This window comes from Symsagittifera roscoffensis, chromosome 1 (assembly GCF_963678635.1).
Source record: "Symsagittifera roscoffensis chromosome 1, txSymRosc1.1, whole genome shotgun sequence".
Lineage (NCBI taxonomy): Eukaryota > Metazoa > Xenacoelomorpha > Acoela > Convolutidae > Symsagittifera > Symsagittifera roscoffensis.
This window is the reverse complement of record NC_087062.1, coordinates 56,512,765-56,537,364: the sequence shown is the minus strand read 5'-3', so window position 1 is coordinate 56,537,364 and position 24,600 is coordinate 56,512,765. Positions and strand designations below refer to the sequence as shown.

The 24,600-nt window shown below is 36.4% G+C and overlaps 2 protein-coding genes across 4 annotated transcripts in view; both read left to right on the top strand.

Moving 5' to 3' along the window:
- The window catches only part of LOC134846145 (uncharacterized), a 79,239-nt gene extending 64,180 nt beyond the window's left edge, over nucleotides 1–15,059 (top strand). The window contains exons 2-10 of the mRNA XM_063863377.1: nucleotides 192–379; nucleotides 747–904; nucleotides 4,858–5,082; nucleotides 7,869–8,145; nucleotides 8,936–9,288; nucleotides 9,466–9,705; nucleotides 12,041–12,230; nucleotides 12,462–12,775; nucleotides 14,077–15,059. Coding sequence (XP_063719447.1) covers nucleotides 199–379; nucleotides 747–904; nucleotides 4,858–5,082; nucleotides 7,869–8,145; nucleotides 8,936–9,288; nucleotides 9,466–9,705; nucleotides 12,041–12,230; nucleotides 12,462–12,775; nucleotides 14,077–14,634 — 2,496 coding nt within the window. The 5' untranslated portion in view covers nucleotides 192–198 and the 3' untranslated portion in view covers nucleotides 14,635–15,059. The remainder of the gene's footprint in view (nucleotides 1–191; nucleotides 380–746; nucleotides 905–4,857; nucleotides 5,083–7,868; nucleotides 8,146–8,935; nucleotides 9,289–9,465; nucleotides 9,706–12,040; nucleotides 12,231–12,461; nucleotides 12,776–14,076) is intronic.
- A 979-nt stretch (nucleotides 15,060–16,038) lies between these two features.
- On the top strand, nucleotides 16,039–21,187 carry LOC134846102 (uncharacterized). 3 transcript variants are annotated; one of them, XM_063863328.1, is made up of 6 exons: nucleotides 16,039–16,404; nucleotides 16,650–16,746; nucleotides 17,082–17,435; nucleotides 17,680–18,032; nucleotides 18,225–18,668; nucleotides 20,463–21,187. In XM_063863328.1, the coding sequence occupies exons 1-6, from the start codon at nucleotides 16,366–16,368 to the stop codon at nucleotides 20,955–20,957; spliced, it is 1,782 nt and encodes a 593-aa protein (XP_063719398.1). In that variant the 5' UTR covers nucleotides 16,039–16,365; the 3' UTR covers nucleotides 20,958–21,187. The 3 variants fall into 3 exon arrangements, with proteins under 3 accessions (XP_063719398.1, XP_063719407.1, XP_063719391.1); XM_063863337.1 differs by having other exon boundaries at nucleotides 16,618–16,746; nucleotides 17,680–17,774; nucleotides 20,463–21,186; XM_063863321.1 differs by having other exon boundaries at nucleotides 16,618–16,746; nucleotides 20,463–21,185.
- Nucleotides 21,188–24,600: the final 3,413 nt, after the last annotated feature.

Below are 24,600 nucleotides of genomic sequence, written 5' to 3'. Positions count from 1 at the left end.
TGTGTGTTCTCAGTATTTTTCTTCAAGTTGAACTTCACTCGAGACAAAGGTTTTGTTTGATGTTGATTTTGCTCAATTTTTTTTAGTAGCTGTCGATTTAGTTAGTAGCTGTTTTTTCTTTTTTGTGTTGTCGAGCCAGTAATGTGAAGATCCGATTCGCCTGTAGGAAATTTTTTTAAATCATTTTCAGAAACAACGATGCATGATGACGAGGAGAGCAGATATTTCTTTGAGCTTGATGTTGAAGTTCCTCCTGAATTGACATCAAATTTCACCCTCGCAGCCCGAAATGCAGGTATTCTTGCTGCTCAAACTCAGTCTCAGTTTGACTCGCTGTCGGACTTCGTGCAAGCCCAGAACGCGTGGAGCTACAACAATAGTAGGTTGCATTACAACTGTGAATGGTGATTAGTTAAAGCTTCTGGCTGGTTGATCAGGTTGATTTTAGTTTTCTTGAGCATAAATATTTGATGTGATTTACGAATCTTTTAAGATCACTTTGAGACTGGAAGTGATTGCTTTTTTTCTCATTAAAGAAATTGATTTGTTTCGTTTAAAGAATCAACTTTTTCTTTCTTCTTCCATGACTCACAATTTTGAACTAGCTGAAATAAATTTCAAAATTTTTTGTAGGTTTGTCATTTGATGTTTGGAGGCTGCGAAGTGTTCAAGAACTGCCAAAGTTAATAGGATTTTTGTATTGATGGAAGAAATTTTTCGTTTTTCGCAGTATTGAGGTTTTTCAGCTCGATATAAGAACAAGTTGAAATATCGGATCAAATGTGGCAAGTGTGGAAAGGAGTACAAGTGGATGTTGCCTGTCATGGTCCACGCAATAGCTCCAGACAACTGCGATGTGTTCGACAGACTTCAGTTTAAATCTTCCCAACCATCTGAGTGCCAAGTTAGTAAGTTATGCTGGTAGTTTTTTTTCTGTTCATTTGACATATGGCTTGAAATATTGCGCAACTAAGTGATGATTTGATGGTAATCAGTTTTAATTGCTCTCTGATATTCTTAAAAGCGCAAGGTCCCTTAAGGTGTTTTTCTGCGCTTTCCCTTACCAACCCAATACCTCTATTTTTATGGGCCGCGTGCTTTTTATCCGAAGAACATCACCTATTCTCTCCAAGTTCCTTTTATCTGTTTCCCATCTTAGAGATTTTATATTTAAGATGTTCCTGATGTCCTGCATGTTTTTCCCTTTGTTTTGATATAAATGAGCGGAGGTCCCATGAGCAGAAAAAGAACAATATCATTTGTCGAACCTTGATTGCTGTGTTTTTACCTTTTTTGTAACATGGACCTGCCGCGCAGTCATTTTCACGCAGGTTTCTACTACCTAGATTTCTTTTCAGTTTCGTTGTTTCTTCTTAATAAGCTGATGTTTCAATTTTGCCCACAGTGTATTCGCACTATTTTTCCAGTTTTTGAGCTTTTTATTTGGCCCGATTCCTCGTTTAATTCTCTGCGTTCCCCTATGATTGTATTGTGAGCTGCAAAAAGGGGAAAAGGCAACTGGAACAGTCACCACTTCGTTGTTGTATGTTTCTAGTTTATTTGAGTCGGGGATATTGTTTCCGGGCACCCATTGCCATCATACTACTGTGTATCCATGTTCAACTTCTGCGGTCACTTTCTGGTCTCGTTCCGCATAACCACCGTGTAATAGATCTTAAAGAGGCAGGGTGATGTTGAGCAGCCTTCGCTCAACCTTCTTTCTGCAGTCCATTCTTCATTTCCTCTATGTTGCCCTTTCACTCGGTATTTCGTCGCTTTAGATAAAAACTACTAGGTAAACCAATAACATACCTTTCGTCCAATAATTTCACAGGATTTCTCACTGATTCTATGGTACGTCTTATGAAGGTCGAGTTACCTTGCTTCCGGGTCTGTGAACTCTTCTACGGGTAGGTTTAGGTGGGCTTTCCTTTTTTAGGCGTTTTGCGTCTTCGGTGATTTTCACCAAAAGCTATGTGGCGTCTGCCGTCGACCTGTCACGACGGAAGCCACAGATTTCCAACGAGCAAATTCAATTTTTGTGACCATGTTCTGAGCCTCTTCGCGCTACAATCTTAGCTAAGATTCTGCTGGCCATTTTTAGCAGGCAAAATTGTCGATAGTTGTTGACATCAATTTTGACCGTTTCTTGTGAAGATGAACTATCTGGCCGCTTTTGAGTTTGTCGTCCCATCTGCTTGCACTTGTCAATTTTTTTGTACGATAGTAATTATAATTGTTGGTGCTCTTATCCCGTACCTTCCGTTGGCGTCTCTTGTGATTTCATATTCCAAGGCATGTCGGCTTTCATCTACTGGCATATTACTCTAAAACAGTCGATACACAGAGATTAGGCGGATGTTATGAACCTCTATAGATGAGAGTCGATCGGAAAACTCTTCTTCTGCCCTTGTTTCTCGCATGATTCTAGTGCGCCTTCCCAATCAGGCCAGCTATCTCGCCCCAAGAAATGCTTTCTCCGAGATGGAGGCTAAGGATCTTCTGTTTTCTCCGAAACTCGAAACTGTCCTCATATTAGTTAATTTTTCTTAATTAATTGATAGGTTTGGCTTGGTTATCTTTCTCCTGGACTTTATTTGAATTCAAAAGGTGAAGTGTTTCCGGTTTCAGAGGAAGTGTCGCTGCTTACCTCCATTTTTTCGCCATGCTATGTATCTTCTTAGGAATATACATGCCTCAGTTTGTGTTTGTTTTGCTGCCATGCTATGTATCTCCCCATTAGGAATCCATCCAACTCGAACCAGATGTGATGGCTCTTGTTGAGTCATTTCTGATTTTCATGAAAGGCCAACAGTGTATTAAGTGTTTATGATTGTATTCTCAATTGATAAAAAGCGTGATATCTCGACTTGACTGGCTTCTCGAGCTTATGTAAGGCATGCCATGACGAGGTAATTTTTTGCATTTGCGGCGATGCCTGGCGAAGTTGGAATGATATGCTAGCCACGTCAGATATTGCATGTTATTCGCCTGGTATTCATCGTGACTGGTATGGCTGGGGTTGTTGCTTGTGCGGTTCTAGCTAGTTTTCTCGTCGATTGGGACTAATGATAAAATGGACAAGTGCTTGTGGCGGAACCCTGCGAGTTCTTGTCGTGGCTCGTCACTGCCTAGAAGAGGCGAAAATTGTGAGGCTTGTCTTGCTTTTTGGTTCCTCTCTTTTTTTCCAATGCATTTTTGTTATGTGACTCTTGGGGCCGCTTCTAATTTTGCTTTTTTGAGCAAAGAGGATTTTTTGTGTCGGTCCTTTTGGGGACCCTTCGGCGTTTCGTGATCTCTGATATTTTGTCCGCTTGTTCATTTCCCACTTCAGAGGAGTAGTTCATGCGTTGGGAAATGATCTTAGCGTATTGTTTCTGTTTCAAAGCTGTTTCTTAAGTGCAGCCCGTTTCTCTGTCGGTATCTATCAGGATTGTCCTACAATTTGACTATTGTTTTTTTTCAGATCTTTACCCGGTCACCGTAAGCTGGTCAACTTAATAATTCTTACATTGTCCAATCCTAGGATGTGTCCGATACGGAATCAAAGCATGATAACCAGCCCTCAGCATAATCATCATCATCATCATCATCTGATATTCTGAAAACGGCATTATCTTAGCAATATAAATATTATGGCGTATTTTTGATTATAATGTCGGTAAATTAAGCATGATAACCAAGCTGCATGTTGTTTTTATCAGAAGAGAATTAAGTATAAGATGTGCTCTGCGCTGACTTTTATATTTGGATCACTTTATAAAGTTGCAGAGGAACTATTGTCTAGGGTGGACTGTTTGTGTTGATTCGGGTTCCTCAGAGGAAACTCTCAGGGCGGTCAAGTGAGGTATCATGTAGAAGCCCTGTCAGTCGTTATTCAATTTTTGGCAAGAAACTTCAAAATATTTTCCGTGTTTTTCCTATTCAGACTCAAATTTAGCGAAGGCGCAAGATGAACACTTTTTCAGTTGTTTTTACTACATGAACAGTAAATTTATATGCTTAACAATCTTAATATAATCTGTGGGCTGATCAGATGTATATTTTTTGTTTTAAAAAAGAGCGAGAAGCTTTAAAAGTTGATTGTAATTGTGGTCGGAGCAGTTTGCGCTGCCTGCACAGCAACTCAGACAGGGGCTGATCTAGGATTTTCTCCAGGGGGGGGGGGGGGCTTTTCAAATAAATTCCAAAATTTTGTCGACCTTTTTTAAGTCGACCAAATTGATTTTCTGAGCTCTGCTAAATCACTGTAAAGAACCCCATTTTGACCAAATTTCCTGCGCCACAGGCAAAATTTTGGAAAAAAAAAACAGACCAAAAAGGCGTTTTTAGGCAATTTTTGGAAATTTTCGACAAAAAATTGCGTTTTTTCGGCGCGCGCTCCTACCTCAAAATTAGTATCGATTGGCGCCGAAGGCGTTTTAGAAAAAATTTAAGGTCAGTCAGCCAAAAATGGATATCTCAAAATAGTACAAAGGGGGACCCTTTGGGTCGGCAGAAGGTCGAATCCCTGAGGGGGGAGGGCGTCCGCCCCCCATCCCCCTCAAATCCACTGGTGAACTCTGTTATGGTTTAGCAGCGGGTTGGTTGGTTGTTGAAGCTGAGGATTATTACTATAACTTTTTTATTTGATCTGAACTAAGCTATGGTTCATTACACTAAGCTATGGTTAACCTAGACAATGATTTCGCCTCTTAGTCCATGAAACACGTGGTTTTGAACCCGAAGCTTAGTCTTCCATAAGTTTCGGGTTCAAAACCACATGTGTTTCATGAGCTAAGAGGCGAAATCATTGTCTAGGTTAAAGATAGCTTCACTGCCACTATTCGGTGTAATTCATTGTTTCGCCTATTTCAGCATTGCGAGGCGTACGTTTCATCGGATTGCATGGAGTTCCATCTCTATACCAGACACATATCGAAAGTGATAGCTTTGGCTGACATGGGCGAGGTCTCCATCAGGAAATACATTTGCGACATGTCTACGAAGTATTTCATCGTCAACTGTGATCAGTGCAACTTCAACATCAAAACTAAAATGAGCCCCATCACAGCTGCTGACTTCTTTTACAGACACTGGAAAGTTAGTGAGGATTAGTCTCAAATAGCTAATTAAAATCCATATTTGTCGTGCAATGCCTTAAATTTTTGTTATCAAATTTTCTGTTAAATTTTGCAAACAGATGTTTTGACAATACGAGGTTCTTAAGCTCCAGATCTATAGATCGTTCCGTCAAATTGGGTTACGTCTTTAATTGGTAGACTTGACGCCCTCCCATATTTAAGAGCGCACAGAGCATGCTCGAACTGGATTTGTGGTTTCGGACTGTCGAAAATTGACTGGGCTGCTCCATCTATACTTAAAGAGCCTCATTTTTTTTTTCGGCAGCTCTGATTCCTCTAGCTGCCCACTTTCTAACTCAAAACTGTGATCTGCTCTCAAATCACTGTTGAAGACGTTTTAAGTGTACGATTTATGCGTTTCAGAAACCAGCTCATGCAACATGCAGTTATCATACTTGAATATTGTATTGTACTAACAACTTTTTTAAGAGCAAAATTTGTTTGGTTTTTTTTTAAACAAATTTATAATGAGTTACGAGTTGGAAGCACTTGACGTCCGTCTGCTTGTAGTCCTAAAGCAATTTATAGGGTTGGCTTGTTTTGGATTGTCAGAAAATTAAACAATAGAAGTATGAAATTTTAACTAATTGGTCTCTGAATTTCCCAAGCGTGGCAATTTTTATTTTGAAGTGTCAAAGAAAGAAGGTATTGTTACTTGAATAAGTCGTGATGATTTTTTCAGGAAATTTTTTTGGCAGTTTGAAGTTTGATTTCTGTTCAAGTTAAGCTTGTATCGTTTTTAAAAGGAAGGAAAATCAGACAGCAAGAGTGTTAATGTCGCCAATGACGTGATTGACTTCTAGTTTCAAAAAGTGGAATTTAGTATTTGGAATTCACAACGCAATAAAAATACCTTTTGATCCCGTTTTCTCTATATCGGATATTTTGTTGAAAGATTTTTATCATAAACAATTCTTGAAGTGTCTATCAATTATTGCGTTCAAGGAGCTTCAAAGTGATAAATTTTTGGTTCAGTACAAGAGTGTTTAAAACTTCCCTAATGAAAACTTGAATCAATAAAACAAAAAATACTCTTCTAAATTAACGTCATACATTTTCTAAGCAAACAATTACTAAAACAATAAACAAAATTTTTTCCGTTGCTTGTTTTGAAACTTCGGCAAATCTGAAATTAAACAAACCCATTAGAATTTTGAAAAGAAGCTAAATAATTGAATGATGGTTCATTTCCGGCTTTCCGAGACACCTGTTTTAAGCTTTCGTTACTTCATTTCCAACAATTTTTTTTGCGCTTCTCAGTTTTATAAGACTTTTCCAACCATACGACTTTTCCAACCATTATGTAATAAAAAATCAGATTAAAAATGAAGTGAACATCAATACAGTGGTGATTTAAACTATTCGGATGAAACGCATAAAACTTGAAATTTAGAACGCGTTTTTCTGTTATTGAAGTGATTTCAGTTCGAAAAGAAGACGACAAAACTTGCCTATAAATTTGGCAGAATTAATTTGGTGCAATTTGTTTTGCGAAATTCGGGCCCAAAATTTTACCCCCAAAACTGAACATATTTGGGTTTTTTAGTCACTCAAAGATCACGTCCAAACTATTGGTTCAGTTTCTGACGCATTTAAGTGTTTTTAAGTTAAACAAAGTAGTGTTTTACGTGGTAAAAATGAAATTTTTTGTCTATCGAACAAAAATAAAAAAATATGCTATTTTGGAGCCTTTTGCCAACTGATGTTTTGTTTATGGCTTAAAATTTTTGGCCTTCCTATTTTTTCACCTAAATTCAACCCATTTAAAAAAAGACCTTTTTCTCCAGCCTAAGTCAGAAATATTGCATGTGTCGCATGTGTTAATTTTGAAAATGTTCGTTTTGATCAATAACCAGCTAGTAAGTACAGCCAATGCTAAGGATATTATTACAGACTATTATATTACAAATAGCACTTTAGCTTCAAGCATGGATCTGTAGCGTAGAGGTACGAAAGGAGACCCGAAACAAAGAGAGTTCGAACCTGGGCAGGGTCGGATGTTTTTAATGAAATTTTTCTTATACTAGTTAAAATGCGTCTGCTCTATGTACTGTGGAATGTTAGTTGGGAAATTTTTTTTTTGTTTTCAAATTGACTGGTATTGCTAAGGTGTCATAAATGGCTTACGTTTTTAGCAATTATGTAGAATCATAATTGGCGTGCGTCACTTCAGAAATTTTTTGTGAACTCAAAGTTTTTCTCATTCAGTTTTTCTCAGTAGCGTTATCGTTCATATTTTTGCTTGTGTATGCCAAGTGCAACTTCGTCTCTGTGTACTAAGTTGAAATATGAGTTTAAGTTATGATATGCAAAAACACAGTTCATGACCATACGATGCAATTGAGGTCAACTGAAATCAAATTTATTTGTATTCCAAGTTATCTTTCCATAGGCTGCCACATTTTCATCTTTAAGGTTAAGATAGGAAAAAAAAAATTTCTTTTTGGTAATTGTATGTTAAGAGCGCTTTTCATTACATTATGTTCTTGTGTAGCGTCAGATTCTTATATAAAGGCTGATGTTTTGGGTATTCTAGTTTCATACAAGCTGGTACTGGTAGTAAGTCATTTTGAGTATTCCAAAAGTGGCATGCTAGTTTCCAGTCCAGGAAAAATTTAATCGCCAGCAATTTTTTGTATTTTGTTTTTGCAATTTTTTGTATTTTGCTTACCTTTAAATCCAAAAAGTATCCTGTGAGCGCGAATATTCCCAAACTTGCGTTTAATAACTCTTCGCCAATTTCAGCTCTGTCAATCATACCGCAGTTACCAGCAACAACATGATCAATCTGAAAAACGTCGGATGCTTGAGCGTTTCACCTTTCGATGTAACAAATGTTCGAGCGTGCTTGACTTCAAATCTTACGTGCGGCATTCGGGGTGTGGAGATGTTAGATCTTTCGAAGAGGATCTTAATGTAAGCGGTAATAAGCAATCTGAACTGCCAATGGCGAGAGGCCTCAAACGATCTTCAGTGGCAAGGGGGATAAACTTCAAGGACATCTATGGCGAAGATTGTGACAGTTAGTTGAATTATTGTCTATCGAAACTTGTTTAATTGCTATATTTGAAGTTAAATCTTGTGAAAGATCATCTGAAGATACTTGATAGGAACTATCTACTAGCTGTTTCAAATTGAAATTAAACTAATTATGGTGCTTGTGTGAGACTTTTTTCCCCACTCATGATTTTTTAAAGTTCAGTGCATTTCTTTTGTTAAAAGGAAGGCGATTTCCACTAACGAACAGCAAAAGTGTAAAGGTCACAAAAAAACGTGATCGACTTCTAATTTTGAAAGTGGAATTCAATTTTCAGATTTCCCAGCGGAATCAAAAAATAACCTATTAATCCAGTTTTCTTGAATTGAGTTAGTTTTATCAAAACAGTGCCAGTCAAAAATTGATCTTGAAATTCAAAGAGCTTTAACGGCGTCTAGTTTTTTCTTTAAATTTCGAAAGTTGAGATTTTTTTCAAAAAAAAATAAATCATAGTTTTTTTCTGTTTACTTTCGTTCATTGACTGTCTGTTGGCTATGTTCTTTCCTATAGGAGTTTAGCTAGATTGTTAATCCATCTTAGATATTTGTGCCATTCTAACTCGAAAACTTTTTATTTTTGTTTAGATTTCACATTCTGAAATGTCTCAGCACTTGTCATGTAAAAAGACTAAAGGCACTTGAAGTTGTGTTCTGGTACTTTAAGATGAAAACATTTGCAAATTTTTTGGTGCTATGATTTTACTTAAAAACAATTTAATTGTAGTTTTATGTTGGCAATTGTTCTTCATGTGAATTAAGTATGGTTTTGTGTTTAGAAGATAACCAGAAAGACTTTTCGTTCAATGCCACAGATAAATCTCTCGAAGAAGTTTCTCAAGAAGATATCAGTTATGAAAACCTCAACGACACAACTTCAAGTATCGACCCCTCGATTTACAGCGATTTAGAAGAACTCAGGAGAAATGCTTCGAACTACTCTTCTCCTGTTAAAGTTCCTACACAAGCTGCAAGTAGTACTGTCAGAAGACACTTTTCGTTGGACGAAATATCATCACAGTTAGCTGACAAATCGGAAATAATGAAGATAATCGCGTCTTGGGGTACACTGTTTCCCAATTTGACCCCGAGGCGTATTGAAACTAACTGCAACTCCGATATGTCTTCAATGGTACGATTTTATTATGTGTTCATGAATTATTGATTTTTGTTACAAATCGTTGCAAAACGCGTTACAATTTTTGTATTTTACATGAGAAAAGAGCGAGTGTACTTTTAATAATGAAGGTTCTAGTTTTGAAAAATATTGCATCGTTTTCTTAATAACTGATCGCCATGCGTTGTTCAGAAATTTAGGTGTTCGACATTTGACAAGATTTCTGTCAAAGATGCCAGCGTCCCAGCTCCTGTTCCATCCGAAGTGTCACTCCTCTCAGAAGGGTCGGCAGTTTTCAACACTGGAAACACTCCCGTGTCGTGCACAATAACAAGTCTTATGGAGTCGCTGCTCGTTGTAGTGGCAACTAGATTAGACGATACTATTAAATATCCGGCTTCGGAGAGAAACGAAATGACCCATACGCTTCAGGTTTAATGAAGTTTGTGTTGCGCGAGCTTAAGAAATATAAAAAAATTGAAAAACAAATACTTTTCTTGTTATTGGATTTCATTCGCGTAGAGGATAATTTTTTATCAAATTTTGTGGTTATACCAGTGCAGATATTTTGAGAAAAATTTTGTATTTAGTGACAATTGATCACGCGCGTTATAGCTTATTACCCTTGCGATTAGCAAGCGTTGTCAATTCGGAATGTAGACTTTTTTCGAGTTAGTTACTAGTTTAACAAAATCGGTTAAATCACTTCTCAATTTCAGCTGATATGCTCAATACTGCTGACATATCGCTTCCATGATCATTGAAACGCAGCTGAGATGCTCAATTTCATGAAAATTCAAATTAACCGTTTTTTTTTGGCTCAACTGGTGTTTGCTGAAAGGTTGCCGGCATTGTTTCCGGTTCTTATAGACGGGATTGGATTTTTTGTTTTACTTTTTTTTTTCAGACGCTTTGCAAAATTTTATTACTTTGTTAAAGTTTTTATCATTTTCAAAAAAGGTAACCATAGAAAGACCTGCATAAACCCCTGGCCTCTTTTTGTTTTTACCTCTTTGTCTACAGCCTTGGAAAACGTCTAGCGGAGGAATAATTGACCGATATATTTTTTTCGTGTTCTCCAAAACTAATTTACCAAATCTGTTTTTTTTTTGTTTCAATGAATAGTGCGGATTTGAGAATCGCCTCTCGATAAGCGGCTACGCCCAAAATTTTTTCTCTTATATAAATTTTTCCCTCGGAATAGTGAATTTTCTGATTTTTGTTGACCGTCTTTTGAATCTGTATTTTTTAAAAAGCTAATTTCCCAAACCTGAGGTTGCAGGCTCAATGGAGACTACGGAATTTGTTTGAGCTTTTTTCTACATTTTATGAATTTTACCGAACAATAAACTCCTATATCTGAGATTTTGGGTTCAATTCAAAGACCGGGTGGTGAGAAGCTCTTATGCACACCCGACCACGCCCAATTTTTTGACAAAAAATTATGGCCCTCGGAAAAATCAAAAAATTGATTTTTTTACCGTTTTTTTAAGTTTTTTTTTGACTTTTCTCGAGAACTACCCAGTCAAACCTGGGTTTTCGGTTTCAATCGAAAATACAGATTGGGTTAATGTCTTCTGCAGAAGCGGTTACGCTCAATTGTTTTTTTTGGACTTTTCTTGATAACTTTCCTTCCAAATCTGATATCATAAGTTTAATCGACACAACAGGATGTTGAAAGCTTACCTTTGTAATTTGCTAAGCCCACTTTCTTTTAGAAAATAGTTATGGCCTTCAAATAAGTGAAAATTTTGATACTGTGACCGTTTTTCGGAAGTTTGTTTTTTAAATTTTACTCGAAAATTACCGTGCCAATTCTCAGATTAAGTGTTCAATCGAGAAACTCGATTTTGTGAATCTTCTTTATTTTACCGGTCAGTCTGCTTTTAGCAGAAAAATGTTAAGGATTTCGGAAAGTGAGAGAAAAAATTCAAGCGAAAGAAGCGGTTGCGTTTTTTTTCTGCAGAAGCGGCTACCCTTTTTGTCTTTACGAAAGAAACTTTCAAAATCTCAACAATTTTCACTCTACTTACTTTAGTAGACAAACAGCTAAGGTTTTGGACAAAGTCCAATTTTTGAAATCAAGCATTTCATACTACATCAGTATAGCAATTTCAAAAAATATCAAACACAGACCTCCAGCTTTAGCTGGGCTCTAGCTTTCCCTCATCGTGACATATGAATGAAAATTTTGGTTCACTTTTTTACTGTTCAAAATCTTTTTTTTCTACTTGTTTGTTATGATTTTGTTGTATCCTAAATTTTTTTTTTTGCAAATGAATCTAAATAAAACTCTTTCACATAAAAATGGTTCTTACATTTGCGATTTTCAAGTGTAGTCAAATCAGTGACTCAGCACTTAACTTTTTTCTTGTAAACACATAGTCTTACAGAAACTTTTCTTCCAGCTTGTTTTTATCACTTAATCTTATTAATTCTATTCAAAAATATTTTGAATGTTGGTTTAAATTTACCAACTCAGCGGGTTAAATGTCTTGAGCGTTTATTTTTTCGTGGCTACAAAAGCTTTTATTGTTTTTCATGGGTAATATTTCTCATTGTTTGCCACATATTACGGTTTTATGATGTGGAACTAGTTTTTTTTTCAATGATCACGGCTGAAATTTCCATTTTTTTTTGCTCCGCTTCGCCTATGTGTTAAGCTGTGTTTACTTTCCTTTGTCCGAATCGCATGTGATGCTAAGCTCCGCCTGGCCTCGCCTCTTCAAGTATCTTGGCTATATTTGTAAGCCTAGTTTCCTTTCAGCTTTGGAAGTTGAGTGGAGACCTACGCTCAGTATCTCTGCATGGTAACCTTGCAGTTACAGGGTTGCACTGGCGACTGCAGTGGCTTGACATGAGACCGAATACGTCTAATCCCTTTGTGCAGTGTCTCGCAGGCGCATCATCTGCCGGGTATCTCTCGATAACTCCCATCGACCTCTCCCATTTTAACGGTTTGTTCAGTCTTTGCTAAATTTTTGACATCCACTGTGATACTCTGTAACTAATCTCCGCCCCTAATAAGAAGTAATTTAACTCTTAAGCGTAGATGAATAATAAACATAGGCATTAATTCCTTTTACGGTTGCATGGAAATTAGTCATTGAATCTAAAAACCGTCTCATGGATGCACCGTGATGGGAAGCAATTGACCAGGTCCTGAAATTGATCTTTTTCGTTCTCAGGTAACAAATCTACAATTATCAGCTACGCGGATGTAAAATTGACTCCCAAAGTGGACATGGGCCAATGTTTATGCTTCGACTTTCTCCACGTGGATCCAGAACTGACCAAGGCAATAGCTGGCTTCTCAAATGGATCGATTGCTATTTGGATTCTGAAAAATGATAACATCATTTTAAATGAGGCTGAGTCAACTCAGATTTATCCGGCAATGATATTTGTTGCTCATTTGAGTTGCGTGACTAATGTAGTCTGGAATAAATACAACCCGGATCATTTCGCTTCAACAACAGCAATGATTGAAGAATCTTTGAAGGTCAGGTGTTCGCATAGAAGCTACGGTCACCTTGATAAGAATTTTGTCAAGCTTTGTTTAAACCGGATTCAAGCTGTTTTCAATTTGGGTTTTAGGCAAATTGAGTTGACATTGAAGAACCTAAGCGTACGCAAAATTTTGACCTTCAATGCGGTATAAATCGGTTCGTTTAGTTCTTAGCGATATTATTGGACGTTTTAAATTTTTTAAACGTTTTTTTTTTAAACTTGAGACAGTGAAATAGCGTCAAAATTGCAAACATTTTCAAAATAACTTTTGAAATGTTAACAAAACAATTCCAAACGATTGCGATTTTTCAGAGGCGTCCATTTTTTTGAATAGTTTCAAGGTGGGCTGTTCTCGTGGTGGAGGGGCCGAATGAAGGGTTAATTTTTGTAAATTAGAAGCGTGAGATGCTCTTATTCGCTTATCAGTTTTTGCACCAAATCGAAGTCAAAATTAGCATAAAATGAACTTAAACAGTAGAGCGAAGTTTTGCTGTACAAGTCGCGCAGATATCGAATTCATTTTTTTTGTTTTGTTTTTAATTTTTCTATAGTCTGTATCGTTCAGGTGTCAAATTTTCCAATGCATCCTAGATCTGACAATTATTGAAATTTCAGTTGTCTGATTATGTTGCAATCGGTAAATTTTAAATTGAATGGCCGGGATTTATTTCCTTAAATTGAAGTTTTTGCGGTTTCCAGTTTTTTGAATACTCATTCTGATCGGCTGGAATTAGTTTACTTTCACCCAGATTTTCAAAGCAGTTTTTTTTGTCCCAACAATCTTCCATGCAAAATTTTTTGTCGAAAAAAAAATAGAAAGCGCCAAAAAGGCAAACACTTCAAAGAGCTATTTGGAATTGGTTTTAGCTTGAATGTCAAATTATTTCAAAAATTAAAATGTCTCATACATTTTTTAGAATCTACAATTCGAATCAAATATCATGAAGCGTAATTCAAGCCGATCTAAATGAAGTGTACAAGAGTTTCCAGTTTTATGGCTAGTTTGTTTTGGAGCTCCAGTTAAAGTGCGCGGTTATTCACGCCATGTGCTTAAGTGTTACGTTGTTCTCGCTGTTTTTTTTTCGTGTTTTGGCTCTTTTTTTCAGTTCAGTTTCAATTCATTTTCTGTGCGGAAGACAAATTAAGCTCTGCAATAATGAAAGTGCAAACGAAAAAAACTCAAAACTGGTGTTTATTGTAAATCAGTGCCTATAATTATGATTCGCGCTCAAATTATGTAGCACTCTGAATTTAAAAAAATATATTGTTTGACACTGAAAATTCATTGCATAGATCTGGAGCTTAGCTAATGTCGCGGATGGTCCTCTTCTAGTATCTTCCATGTATCAAATGTGTGGCCTATCCGCTGATCCATACATATCTGGATTCATTTTCACTGTGACTCACTGCAACTTGACCAAATCTACCTTCCCCAGCTCACTTCTCACTACGGAACAGGAGCTGTACAGTACAAACATTCGAATTCTTTACCATGAAAAGTTAGACAGATTAGCTGTCACTGGAACACATTTCCACTACGACGGCAACTTCATTTTTATTGCAACGGAGGAAGGATATCTGTTCAGAAGTGACTCTAGATTGACAGTGGTCCCTAAGAAAGCTAAAATCCAATCGTGCGCTGTGGTCATGAAAGTATCGGTTGATTCACAGCAGAAATCACTTGTGTTTAGAGATTCATATATCACACCGACTGATTCAAATAAATTCCCCGATGAAGAAAGTATAATCAAGTTTGTCAGTAGTTACCCTATCAATAGTTCCAACTATTTAATCTGTACAGGTCTAGCTTGTGGATTAGTTCGGATTAAACTAATGAAACTGCTAATATAGTTGTTCTGTTCCAATTGTGTAGTTTGGCTTTGAACCTGAAAATTTTTGTGTTTGGTTAAAAATTTAATAATTGTGTTAATTTTTCGTTTTACGAGAAAGTCTACTTGTTCACAAAAGTTTTATATTTGATTTAATAAAATTATTGTCCTGATGTCTCGTTCTCCACAATTGCTTGTATAAAATATGCGCTTGCGATTACAATTATTGTGAGAACAGACATATTTGGTCAGCAGATATTTTTTGAGCATATCTGCTCTTTATATTCACGTTTTATAAATAAGTGGAGCATAATGTGGAGCAAGCATAAACAAGTGGAGCAAGGCTAATTTTTGTTTTTCTAACCTAAATCGCAAATATTATTGCTACTTTTTGGTGGCATTTTTGCGGCAGGCAGCATTGGCAGTTTAATCGCTATTTGTTCCATACCACCGTACAGAAATAAAATCTCGTTTATAGAAGTTTCCGATAAATTTTGAAGTTTTTAGTTTCACACACAATTCGGTTTTTCAATTTCCAATTTTTACATGCTAATTTTTGTGTGGTTTCCTTTACTTTATATTTTATATTTTTTTGCTGAATAGCTTCGGCCATTTGGTAGCATCGGCAGCTGATTTGTTGGTGGCTAGTGTTAACAAATTTTCAAGGGCCCTTGGCGCAAATGCGAGGACGTGAGACTCCAAATCTCGAAGTCGGAGATTCGAATCAGACGCATAGCGAAATTTTTGTTACTCTGGGCTATTTTTACTGTTTCTTATTTCACATTTTAGAGCTGATAATTGTCGTTTTGTCGCTAGTTTCCGAAGCGCAGTTTTGCTTCTGTGTCAAAATTTACGCTCACAATGGTTTAAATTTTTATTTCGACTTAGGTTTCGGCTAGTCTTTTTTTTGGCTTAGTCGCTTCATTTTGCGTCATTTGAGGGTTGATAACAATTTTATTTATTCCCGTGCGGTGTGTTTAATAACTAATAATAATTAATCATAATAAGAATTTCTGCGATTCACAGAGGATCTTTAAATGGCTATCAGGCCTCCTGTCTAAGCATTGTCCGTAGATATTATTTCCGTTTTCCAGACTGAATTATTTTGTTGAGCGAAGCTTTTTTTACTAGAAATTTCACGTGGTACCGCTTTTGCAGCCGAAATCGGCCAGGCTGTGGTAGACCTGAAGCTAGGTCTTAATTGAAAACTTGTCCGCATGCTATCATTGCCATCGCATGGGATCAAATACGCGATATGAAGATTTCTATGTAAATGCCTTACCACTATGACCTCTTGATTTCGAGAAGAAATAGGAAACTTGAAATCTTCGCAAAATGTATTATGCCAGAGTAAATTTCAACTGAACGGGCGTCTATCAAAGTTAAGTCTGCTTGATTTCCGATTCATTATTATTTTCGATTTTCGGTTAAGCTTTTCCAGTTTTTCTGTAGACTAGGTTGCCATGGTCGCACATGGTGGTGCGAAGCACCTCTTTGCTTAAATAGATCAAAGTATCCAGTTGATTTTGTTCAAATTATACTTGGCAGATATTAATAAAGTTGTTAATTTCAGATTGAAGTGACTTATAGTTGTTGTGGGAATGAGATGCTTGTTTTGTAAAAAGTAGATTTTAGTTCACGTGGACTTCTCTAGTCTAGAAAAAGAACAAGGGATTAGCCATGCGAGTGGTTGCTCTGGTAAGTGGTGGGAAGGACAGTACCTACTCTATTGTAGAGTGCATCTCCCTTGGCCATGAAGTGGTATGTCTCGCTAACTTGGCTCCTACTCCAGGTTAGTATCATAATTAAGAGGATATTTATTCATTTTCATTGTTCCGAACACCTAAGGCGTGGATTGATTCGGGTAATTTGGTGGCTTGTATTCTAATAGAAGAATTGCTTGTTATGGTGGAAATAATAGGCACATCGCAGAATCAGACTTATTTTTTGTGTATTTTTCATGCCAATGTTATGTATGTTTTATAGTTTTTTCTTGGTAATATAGGTTTGGATGAGCTGGACAGTTTCATGTTCCAGACTGTGGGCCACCATGCAGTGGATACTCTGGCAGAGGCCATGCAGCTGCCCCTTCTCAGAAACACTATCTCCAGAAAATGCACTGTTGGCGACTTGAGTAAGATACACCACACAGAGATATATTCTAAATAACAGCGTGTCTTTCTTACGAGCTGTTAAGTTCTTTACGTACGAGCTGTTAAGTTCTTTACGTAGAAGCTCTGGTTCAGATTTATACGTTTTTGGCGGTTTTTCCTTTAGTTGTGATGACTGTTTTCAAAAAAGTTTCTCAAAAAAAAAACGCCGCAAAATGCAATTATGAAATTGAAAATATATATTAACTGATGATATTTATGATTCGCAATACTAACAATTCGTTTGGAGTTTTTTTGATCGGTGTATCATTAGTTTTGGTCGTGCGTGTAATTGATTGGTGAAATGAGTCTGTTCCAGTTTATGACCCCCGGCCAACAGACGAAGTGGAAGATATGTTCGACGTCATTTCGCTCGCAAAAGAAAAGTTCAAAGTAGATGCAGTATGCAGTGGAGCTATTGCTTCAACCTATCAGCGAACGAGAGTCGAAAGTGTCTGTGCCAGACTAGGCCTGGTCTCTCTGGCATATCTATGGAAGAGAGACCAAGTGGAATTGTTGCATGAAATGCCACATCGAGGACTAGACGCTATGTTGATAAAGATTTCTGGAATCGGACTGACGGTTGAAAATCATTTGGGAAAGACACTGCAAAGCATATCAGCTGATTTACTGAAGTTTCACAAATCTTTCGGCATCAATCCGTGTGGAGAAGGTAAATGAAGGATTTGTCGATATTTAGTGAAAAATTAAAAAGGGACTTTGAATTTGAATTCATTTATCTAGAAACAGTACATTATTAATGAATTTAACGTACTATGTTCTCTGGAAGGGCTGTTGAAAGAGCATTTCAGCTCATCGCCAGCCTAATCTTATGCGCTAAGAAACTATTGTTATGCGCTAAGAAAATCAAATCAAATCAGTTCATTTAAACTCAATGTGTTGGTGTTATTTTATAGGCGGAGAATATGAGACGTTCACGTTGGATGCCACTTGCTTCAAAAAGAAAATCACTATCGACGAACAAAGTGTGATCGAAGTTGATCGTAACGATGTATGTCCAGTTGCATATATCAATATTCTGAAGTCGCATTGCGAGGAGAAATCTTCAATTTCATCGATTGAGCCATTAGATCGCTTGTATTTGTATGAAATGCCAGAGTTGAATGACCTCATCTTAGTACCGTGTTTTGCCGGGGATAATTCTGGTGCCAAATTTAAGTTGGAATCTCCATTGTTTAAACAGTCAGCTAGATTGGGAAATATGTGCTTCAGTGCAATTTCAACTCGGGTTGACCCTGAAAATATCCAGGTACTGAAATCAAGTTCTAATTTGATTTTGAGGGCTATTGATTTGAGCTGAAGTTGAACTACGGTTTAACTATGCCTCTATTAGACGGCCAAAAATCAACTGTGGAAGGGACCGCCTGGTGATTTCGAAAAATTTAAGACATGGGAATAGTATTTTGAAATGAATAGGCTGACTTAATTCGATTTTGTGTAGACGTCTCTGAACATCTTTGACGATATGCTCAGTGAGGCAGACAACTCGCTCAGAGATGTTGGATCCAGACTTGACAACAGCTTCTGTGTCTACCTTTACATTCCCAGAATGACTCAGTTTGCGGAACTGAACAAAATCTACCAGAAGCACTTCGCTAAATGTCTTTGTCCTCCGGCTAGATCATGTGTGGAGTCATCATCCAAAGATTTGATTAGTGTGTACATTGTATCAAAGTGGACTGCATGTTTGAGTGACGATAGAAGATTGTATGTTAGAAGTATTTCTCATTGGGCGCCGGCTAATATTGGGCCTTACAGTCAGTATGTGAGTTTTGAGGGAGTCACATTTGTGTCTGGACAGATTCCAATGGTTCCAGCTACTCTAAATGTATTGCATTCCGCGAAATTCGCTGACCACGCAATTTTGGCTTTAAATCACGCTAAGGTACGTGTGTTTATCTGCAGTACTCGCTGCCAAACATGCAAAAATTCATATTTCTGAGAAATCGATTTTTGTTCTGACCGCTTGAAGTGATGGGAAGGGGCTAGGGCGTAAGAAGTGGGTTTTCCGCTCGAGTTTGACCATCTCAGCCCGTCGGGGATCAAATGTGTTATTGCAATCGGGTGTTGGCCTTTTTTCCGATAAATAACCTTGTTCGCAGTATGATCAAAATTAGAAATTGTAAATTTAGGTTGTTCATAATGAATTCAAATTTATTTGCGTCTCCCGCTCACTTGGTTTGGATATAAAGAATGCGCCTGGGACGGCAAAGGTTCTGGATTCGAATCGGACATGACCTGTTTTTTTTTAAACGAGAAATAGTGTTTTAAAAAACAATTGACGGCTTATTATTGTCTGCTTATGTTTTGTCGGCTTAGTTGACATATTGAATTATTTTTTTTTCTTACATTATACTTGCCTTTTAGTGTTTTGATTTACCTCTGCTGTTCTTAATTTTACTAAACTTCACTTCGTATATTTTCTCTCTTTTTTTGTTTTGTCTTTCGGCCTATTTTTATCGGCTTAGTGACCTAATTTCTGAGGGTAAGTGGGACTTAAAGATTCCTTATTAGCCTGAAAATGTGTTGATTTTTTTCGGCTTTTTGTTTTTTTTGGCTTGATAGGTTTCGACCTATAATATTTCGGCTTAGTGGCCTCATTTTGTTTCATTTGACGAGCAAATATTTTTTTGAGTGCTTTTGTGTTTTGAGGGCGAAGGGAGTTGAGTTTTTTCGGCTTAAAGGGTTTCTGACAAAGTATTTTTGGGCTTGGTTATCGCTGGTCACATTATATTTCGATGCTTATTTTAAATTCGATTGTTTTGGCATGTTTTTGTTTCAAAACTAGTCTTATTCAGGAGAAAAACCAATCCGATCAACGTTGAATTAAAACCGTTTTCAGCAATACTGCCATCATCAGTTATCTAGAGCAAGAAAAACTTGACCAAAAAATCTGCAAAACAAGGAAATGATAAAATATAGACATAGAAATTAACAAATTGCGAAAAGAGTATAAAACTGAGGAAGAGAAAAACCACAACTAAGTTTAAAAATAGCCTTATTCGTTTTGATCGATCTAGTTTTTTCGATTTTTTGAACTTTTTCATTTTGTTTTGTATCGCAAGTGGTGCGAAGCTCAGCTGACCACAGGTGCGAAGCTCAGCTTCGCCTCTGTCATATTTAAATTCAGGGGCTGATTTGGGTTGCGGAAGGCGGATTCAACCCCCTCAACAGCCAAAGGCTCCCCCTTTGGCTTATTTTTTTTCATCCATTTTCGACCGACTAACGCTAAAAAGTTTCTATGCGCCTTCTAAAAGTTTCTAATTTAGTATTTTTTGAATTTTTTGAAAAAACGGGACATTTTGTCTAAGTTTTTCAAAAACTGACCAAAAACGGCATTTTGACCTGTTTTTTTTTTCGTTCAAAAAATTGGCTGCGGTGCTGAAAATTTGATTCAAATCGGTTCGTTAAAGTGATTTGGGAGAAATCAGAAAATCAATTTGGTTGAGCTAAAACAAAAAATTTGACGTAACTTCGAACTAAAATTTTGAAAATCAGCCCCCCGCTCTCGAGAAAATCTTAGATCTGCCCCATGTTTAAGTTGTTTCAGTCGGGACTCCGATTACAAAAATATATTTCAAAAGCTTATCTCATGGTTGAGAGAAATCGGGCTGATTAATTTTTGGTTTTGAGACCAATTCAGTCGTTCGAGTAAGGCTTAATTCTGAAACTTTTTCAGTCCGTCTTGAAAGAACTAAAACAGTCCTTCACTTTTATTCCTCGTCATCTGGAAGACCCAGAAACAGGTGAAGATATCAAGGAATGTGACCTCTACTGTGTCTGCTACGTTACCAGCGAGAAGTTCTTCAGAACTGTGCGAGAAATCTGGGAACATCTGAAATTACCCAACCAGAATTTGATTATTGTCCAAATCCCAGTGTTGCCGAAAAATGCCAGCGTGGAATGGGAGTTTGTTCACATTGACCATGAGCTAAACTCGAATGTCGTTATTAAAGTCGATACTTTTGACAATGTCAATAAGTTTTTAGAAAATTTTGAAGCACCGGGATCTGAATTGAAACCCTGTAGGGTATTCATGGACGCGGAGACCCTAAGTGGATTGATCGATAATGAAACTCTAGAAACAATGTTGAAGAGGAGCTCAGTTTGTTTGATTCCAGTTGCTAAGGTTTACAACGGATCCATTGCTGTTTGTGGTTTTGCTCAAATTTGATTTGATTGTACTGTAGATTATGAACTTGAAATTAAGTACTTAAATTGATATAAATATCCGAGGGATACTTAACTAAGATAGTAAAAATTGTTTTTATCGGATTTATTTATGTAAAACACAAAAAGTGAACATATCATGACAAATCTTATTACAGCCTTTTCCGTCGTGACTCCAAAAAGTTGTCCCAGTGTCGAGAAAAACTGGTTAAAAATTTGAGTTAAGTTCAATTTCGAGTATTGCGAGCGTTTATATGCGTATATACATAGATAAGCCATGAAGTTTTTCTTCAAGCCCTGAAATTTCAGTTTTACTACAGTAAAATACGTTTTCGAAGTCTTCATTTTAGCTTCATTCTCCGAATAAAAAAAAACTTTTTTTTTTCGATTTTTTTTTGTTTTTCTCGTTATTTTTCATAGAATGTTGTTGAATTTGCCGGTTTTACTATGAATGACGAATATGCGTAAGTTCTAGGCTCTTGTTCCTTTTGTCAGACCACGCTCAAAAAACAACCGGCTATCCTTGTTTCGTTTGCAATTACCAAACGAATCAAATCCGAACATAGATTTTTTCTGCCAAACAACTAGTTGAACAGAATCACTGAATCATTTTCTCAAGTCTGTATTGCTTAGTTAACGCTTCGTAATTTTTGTTCCGATGCTAATTTACTATTGAATTGTTTTTCTCTAAATGAGTTTTTTTTCGGAACAAATCGAGACAAACGTATGAAAATTTTGATAGTTAGTAAGGTTCAAGAAAGCGGCTTTCGTCTCATTTCCTGTCGCCTGGTTTTTGTTGTTTGTCGAGTTGTGCGAAGCGCTGCTTCACATCTGTGAAAGAAGAAGTTTTTAAAAAATTTTTCTGGGGTGGCCATAGGTAAGATGTAGAGCAGTTAAAGCAATTTTTGGAAGGTTAAGTTATGAGCATCGCGGGTTTTTGCGCTCTACCTTCTAGGCTCCTGCCAAAGGCCTTGATTTTTTTCTGCGATTGTTTCAACTTAATTGTAAATCCTATTTTTGTATTGAACTTTTTTTGCTCTGCTGGTGATTTGAGGTAGTTTGTTTCTGGTTTTGTTAGGGGTACAAAGGTTTCGCCGATGGGCTATAGGCTTAGTAATTTTTATTTCAATCTAGAATTATGAATTTATTTGAGAGGTAGGTAAAGAGATCTTAATGACAAAAGATCGAAGATGGGAACTAAAAGTCCTCGGGAATATATTCTGCAGCCTCGTTTGCAATCTCAAATAGTATTACCTTTTTCTTACATTTAATTCATCAAAATATGGCTTCTGGCAGGTTGCAAAGCTATAAATATAATTTAATTTGATTTGTATTTATCACACTTTAATTATTGATCTAATTTAAGTAAATATCAGAGATTATTGTCTTTTGGATGATTTGTGGCTAAAGCGCTTGGTTCTGCTTTCAATTCTTTTTTGCTTTTTTTACCACGAAATGGTAAGGAACTACGGCCTCAGGTAAGATTTGTTTTCGCATAAACTGGTATAAAATTTTCGCTTTTTAGACCATATATTGGACCAAATTATTAAGATTTAAAAAAAAGTAGTGGTCGAATTAATTCTTGTACGTTAGTTAAGCTTAATTAAGCTCAAACTAGTTTTTGGAGTAATAATTTTAGCCTTCCGTCAAAAAAGAAGCAAAAAATAGAAACTTCTTTCGTAAAATAAATTTTGAACTTAGCACATGAAGTGGATATTTTTTTTGCAGTTCCGATCTTCAAGTATTTTTGTTTCGACTTTCGAAGAAGGTGAGGAATAGTTATACTTGGGGTGGTTTTTTTATTCACACCAATTTTACAAAGAAAATTGACGGCGAAGGGGGATTCGATCATATAAATTCGAATCAAATTACAGCGCTTTTTTAAATTTCTTTTTCGAAAAAATATTAACATTTTTCTTTTTATGTTATGAAATTTTCGTCAATCTATTATATATTTAAATGTGGGCTTCACTATCTCGCCATGTTTAAGCTTTTTCAACGTATTATTTTTGCATGTTTAAGCTATATCGTATATTGCAATGGTTAAGATTTTTTTTTCGATTTTCCAATTTGATTTTAGTGGTTACTTTACCGAGTTTAAATTAAGCAGCCCAATATCGAATTAGGGGTGGCGAATTTGGCCTCCAATTTTGAATGCCCGATCATTTTAAATAACGAGATAAGACGATTTTGAGATTTTTTCAAAATTTTTCAGAAATTTCAAATAAAATAATTACAAAACTTGAAGTTCCCAACCCCGTAGTTGGGTGCTGTCAGAATACTCTAAGGAGTTACAAATCTTGCCTCCAATTATGACAGTTCAAATCCTTGTAGTTTTCGAGATATGACGTTTTTTTGTGATTTTTTCTAAACATTTTCAGAAAACTTAGATTAATTTTTTTCCGCAAAATCTGATATTCCCAACCATGTAGTTGGGTCCTGTCAGAGTATTCTCAAAGATTGCGAAACTTGACTCCCAATATGATTGCTCAGTTCTTTGTAGTTTTCGAGATATGACGTTTTTTTGCGATTTTTTCAAAAATTTCCAGAAACTTAAGTTATTAGTTTTTAAAAATCTGAATTGCCCGGCACTGTAGTTAGCTTCTGTCAATGTACTCTCAAAGATTGCGAACCTTGCCTCCAAATATGATTGCTCAGTTCTTTGTAGTTTTCGAGATATGACGTTTTCTGGATTTTTTCAAAAATTTTCAGAAAACTTCAGAAAGTTAAAACTAATAATTTTTAAAACTTTGAAATTTCCAACACTTTAGTTCGGTGTTGTCAGGGTACTCTAAAGAGTTGCAAATCGTGCCACATGCGACTGCTAAACGCGACTGCTCAAATGCTTTTAGTTTCCGTGATGTGCCGTTTTGTGATTTTTCAAAATTTCTCGAAGAACTTATCTACAAAGAAATTCAAAAAATTTGAAAATACTAACTTGAGGAAGATACAACCTTATTGTCAGCGTACAACCAGGCGTCTCAAATCTTGCCTCCTAATATGAATGCTCAAATCCTTTAAGTTTCCGCGATAAGACGTTTTTTTTAAATTTTTTTTTCCGGGAAACTTAGGTTCAAAAAATTTACAGAATTTTGGATTCCTAAACCTATGGTAGGGTGCTCTCAGTGGTTGCAAATCTGGCCTCCATATTTCTCCAGAGGCCCATTAAGTTTTCGAGATGATGCTTTTAAAATGGGAATTAAAAAAATTTATAAGTTCGAAATTAACAACCCTGTAATTGGGTGCAGTCAGAGTACACTAAAAGTTTGCAGATGTTGTTTCCAATATATGCGGTTTTTCATGAGCTGTCGAAAAATTTCGAAGCACCGAAGGTGCGTTAAACGCTAGTTTATTTTTAAGCGAACACTACTTCGTACAATTCACCGGCTTAATTTCTTCGAAAGATCAATCAAATTTTTGTTTTCTCCGTTCTATAATTTCCAAGTTTCAAAAAATTTTCAGGTTATTTTTCGCTGTTACTTCTTGTTATTTTTTTGCATTTCTTGCAATATCATGTTTCTGAATTTTAATTTTGCAGTTGAAGAGATTTTCTTAAAAATTTATTCTCGTACCTATTCAAATTTTGGTTTTGCTTTTCAATTGATTTTGTTTGTTTGATTCTGTTAAATGCCCCGTATATTTCTCTT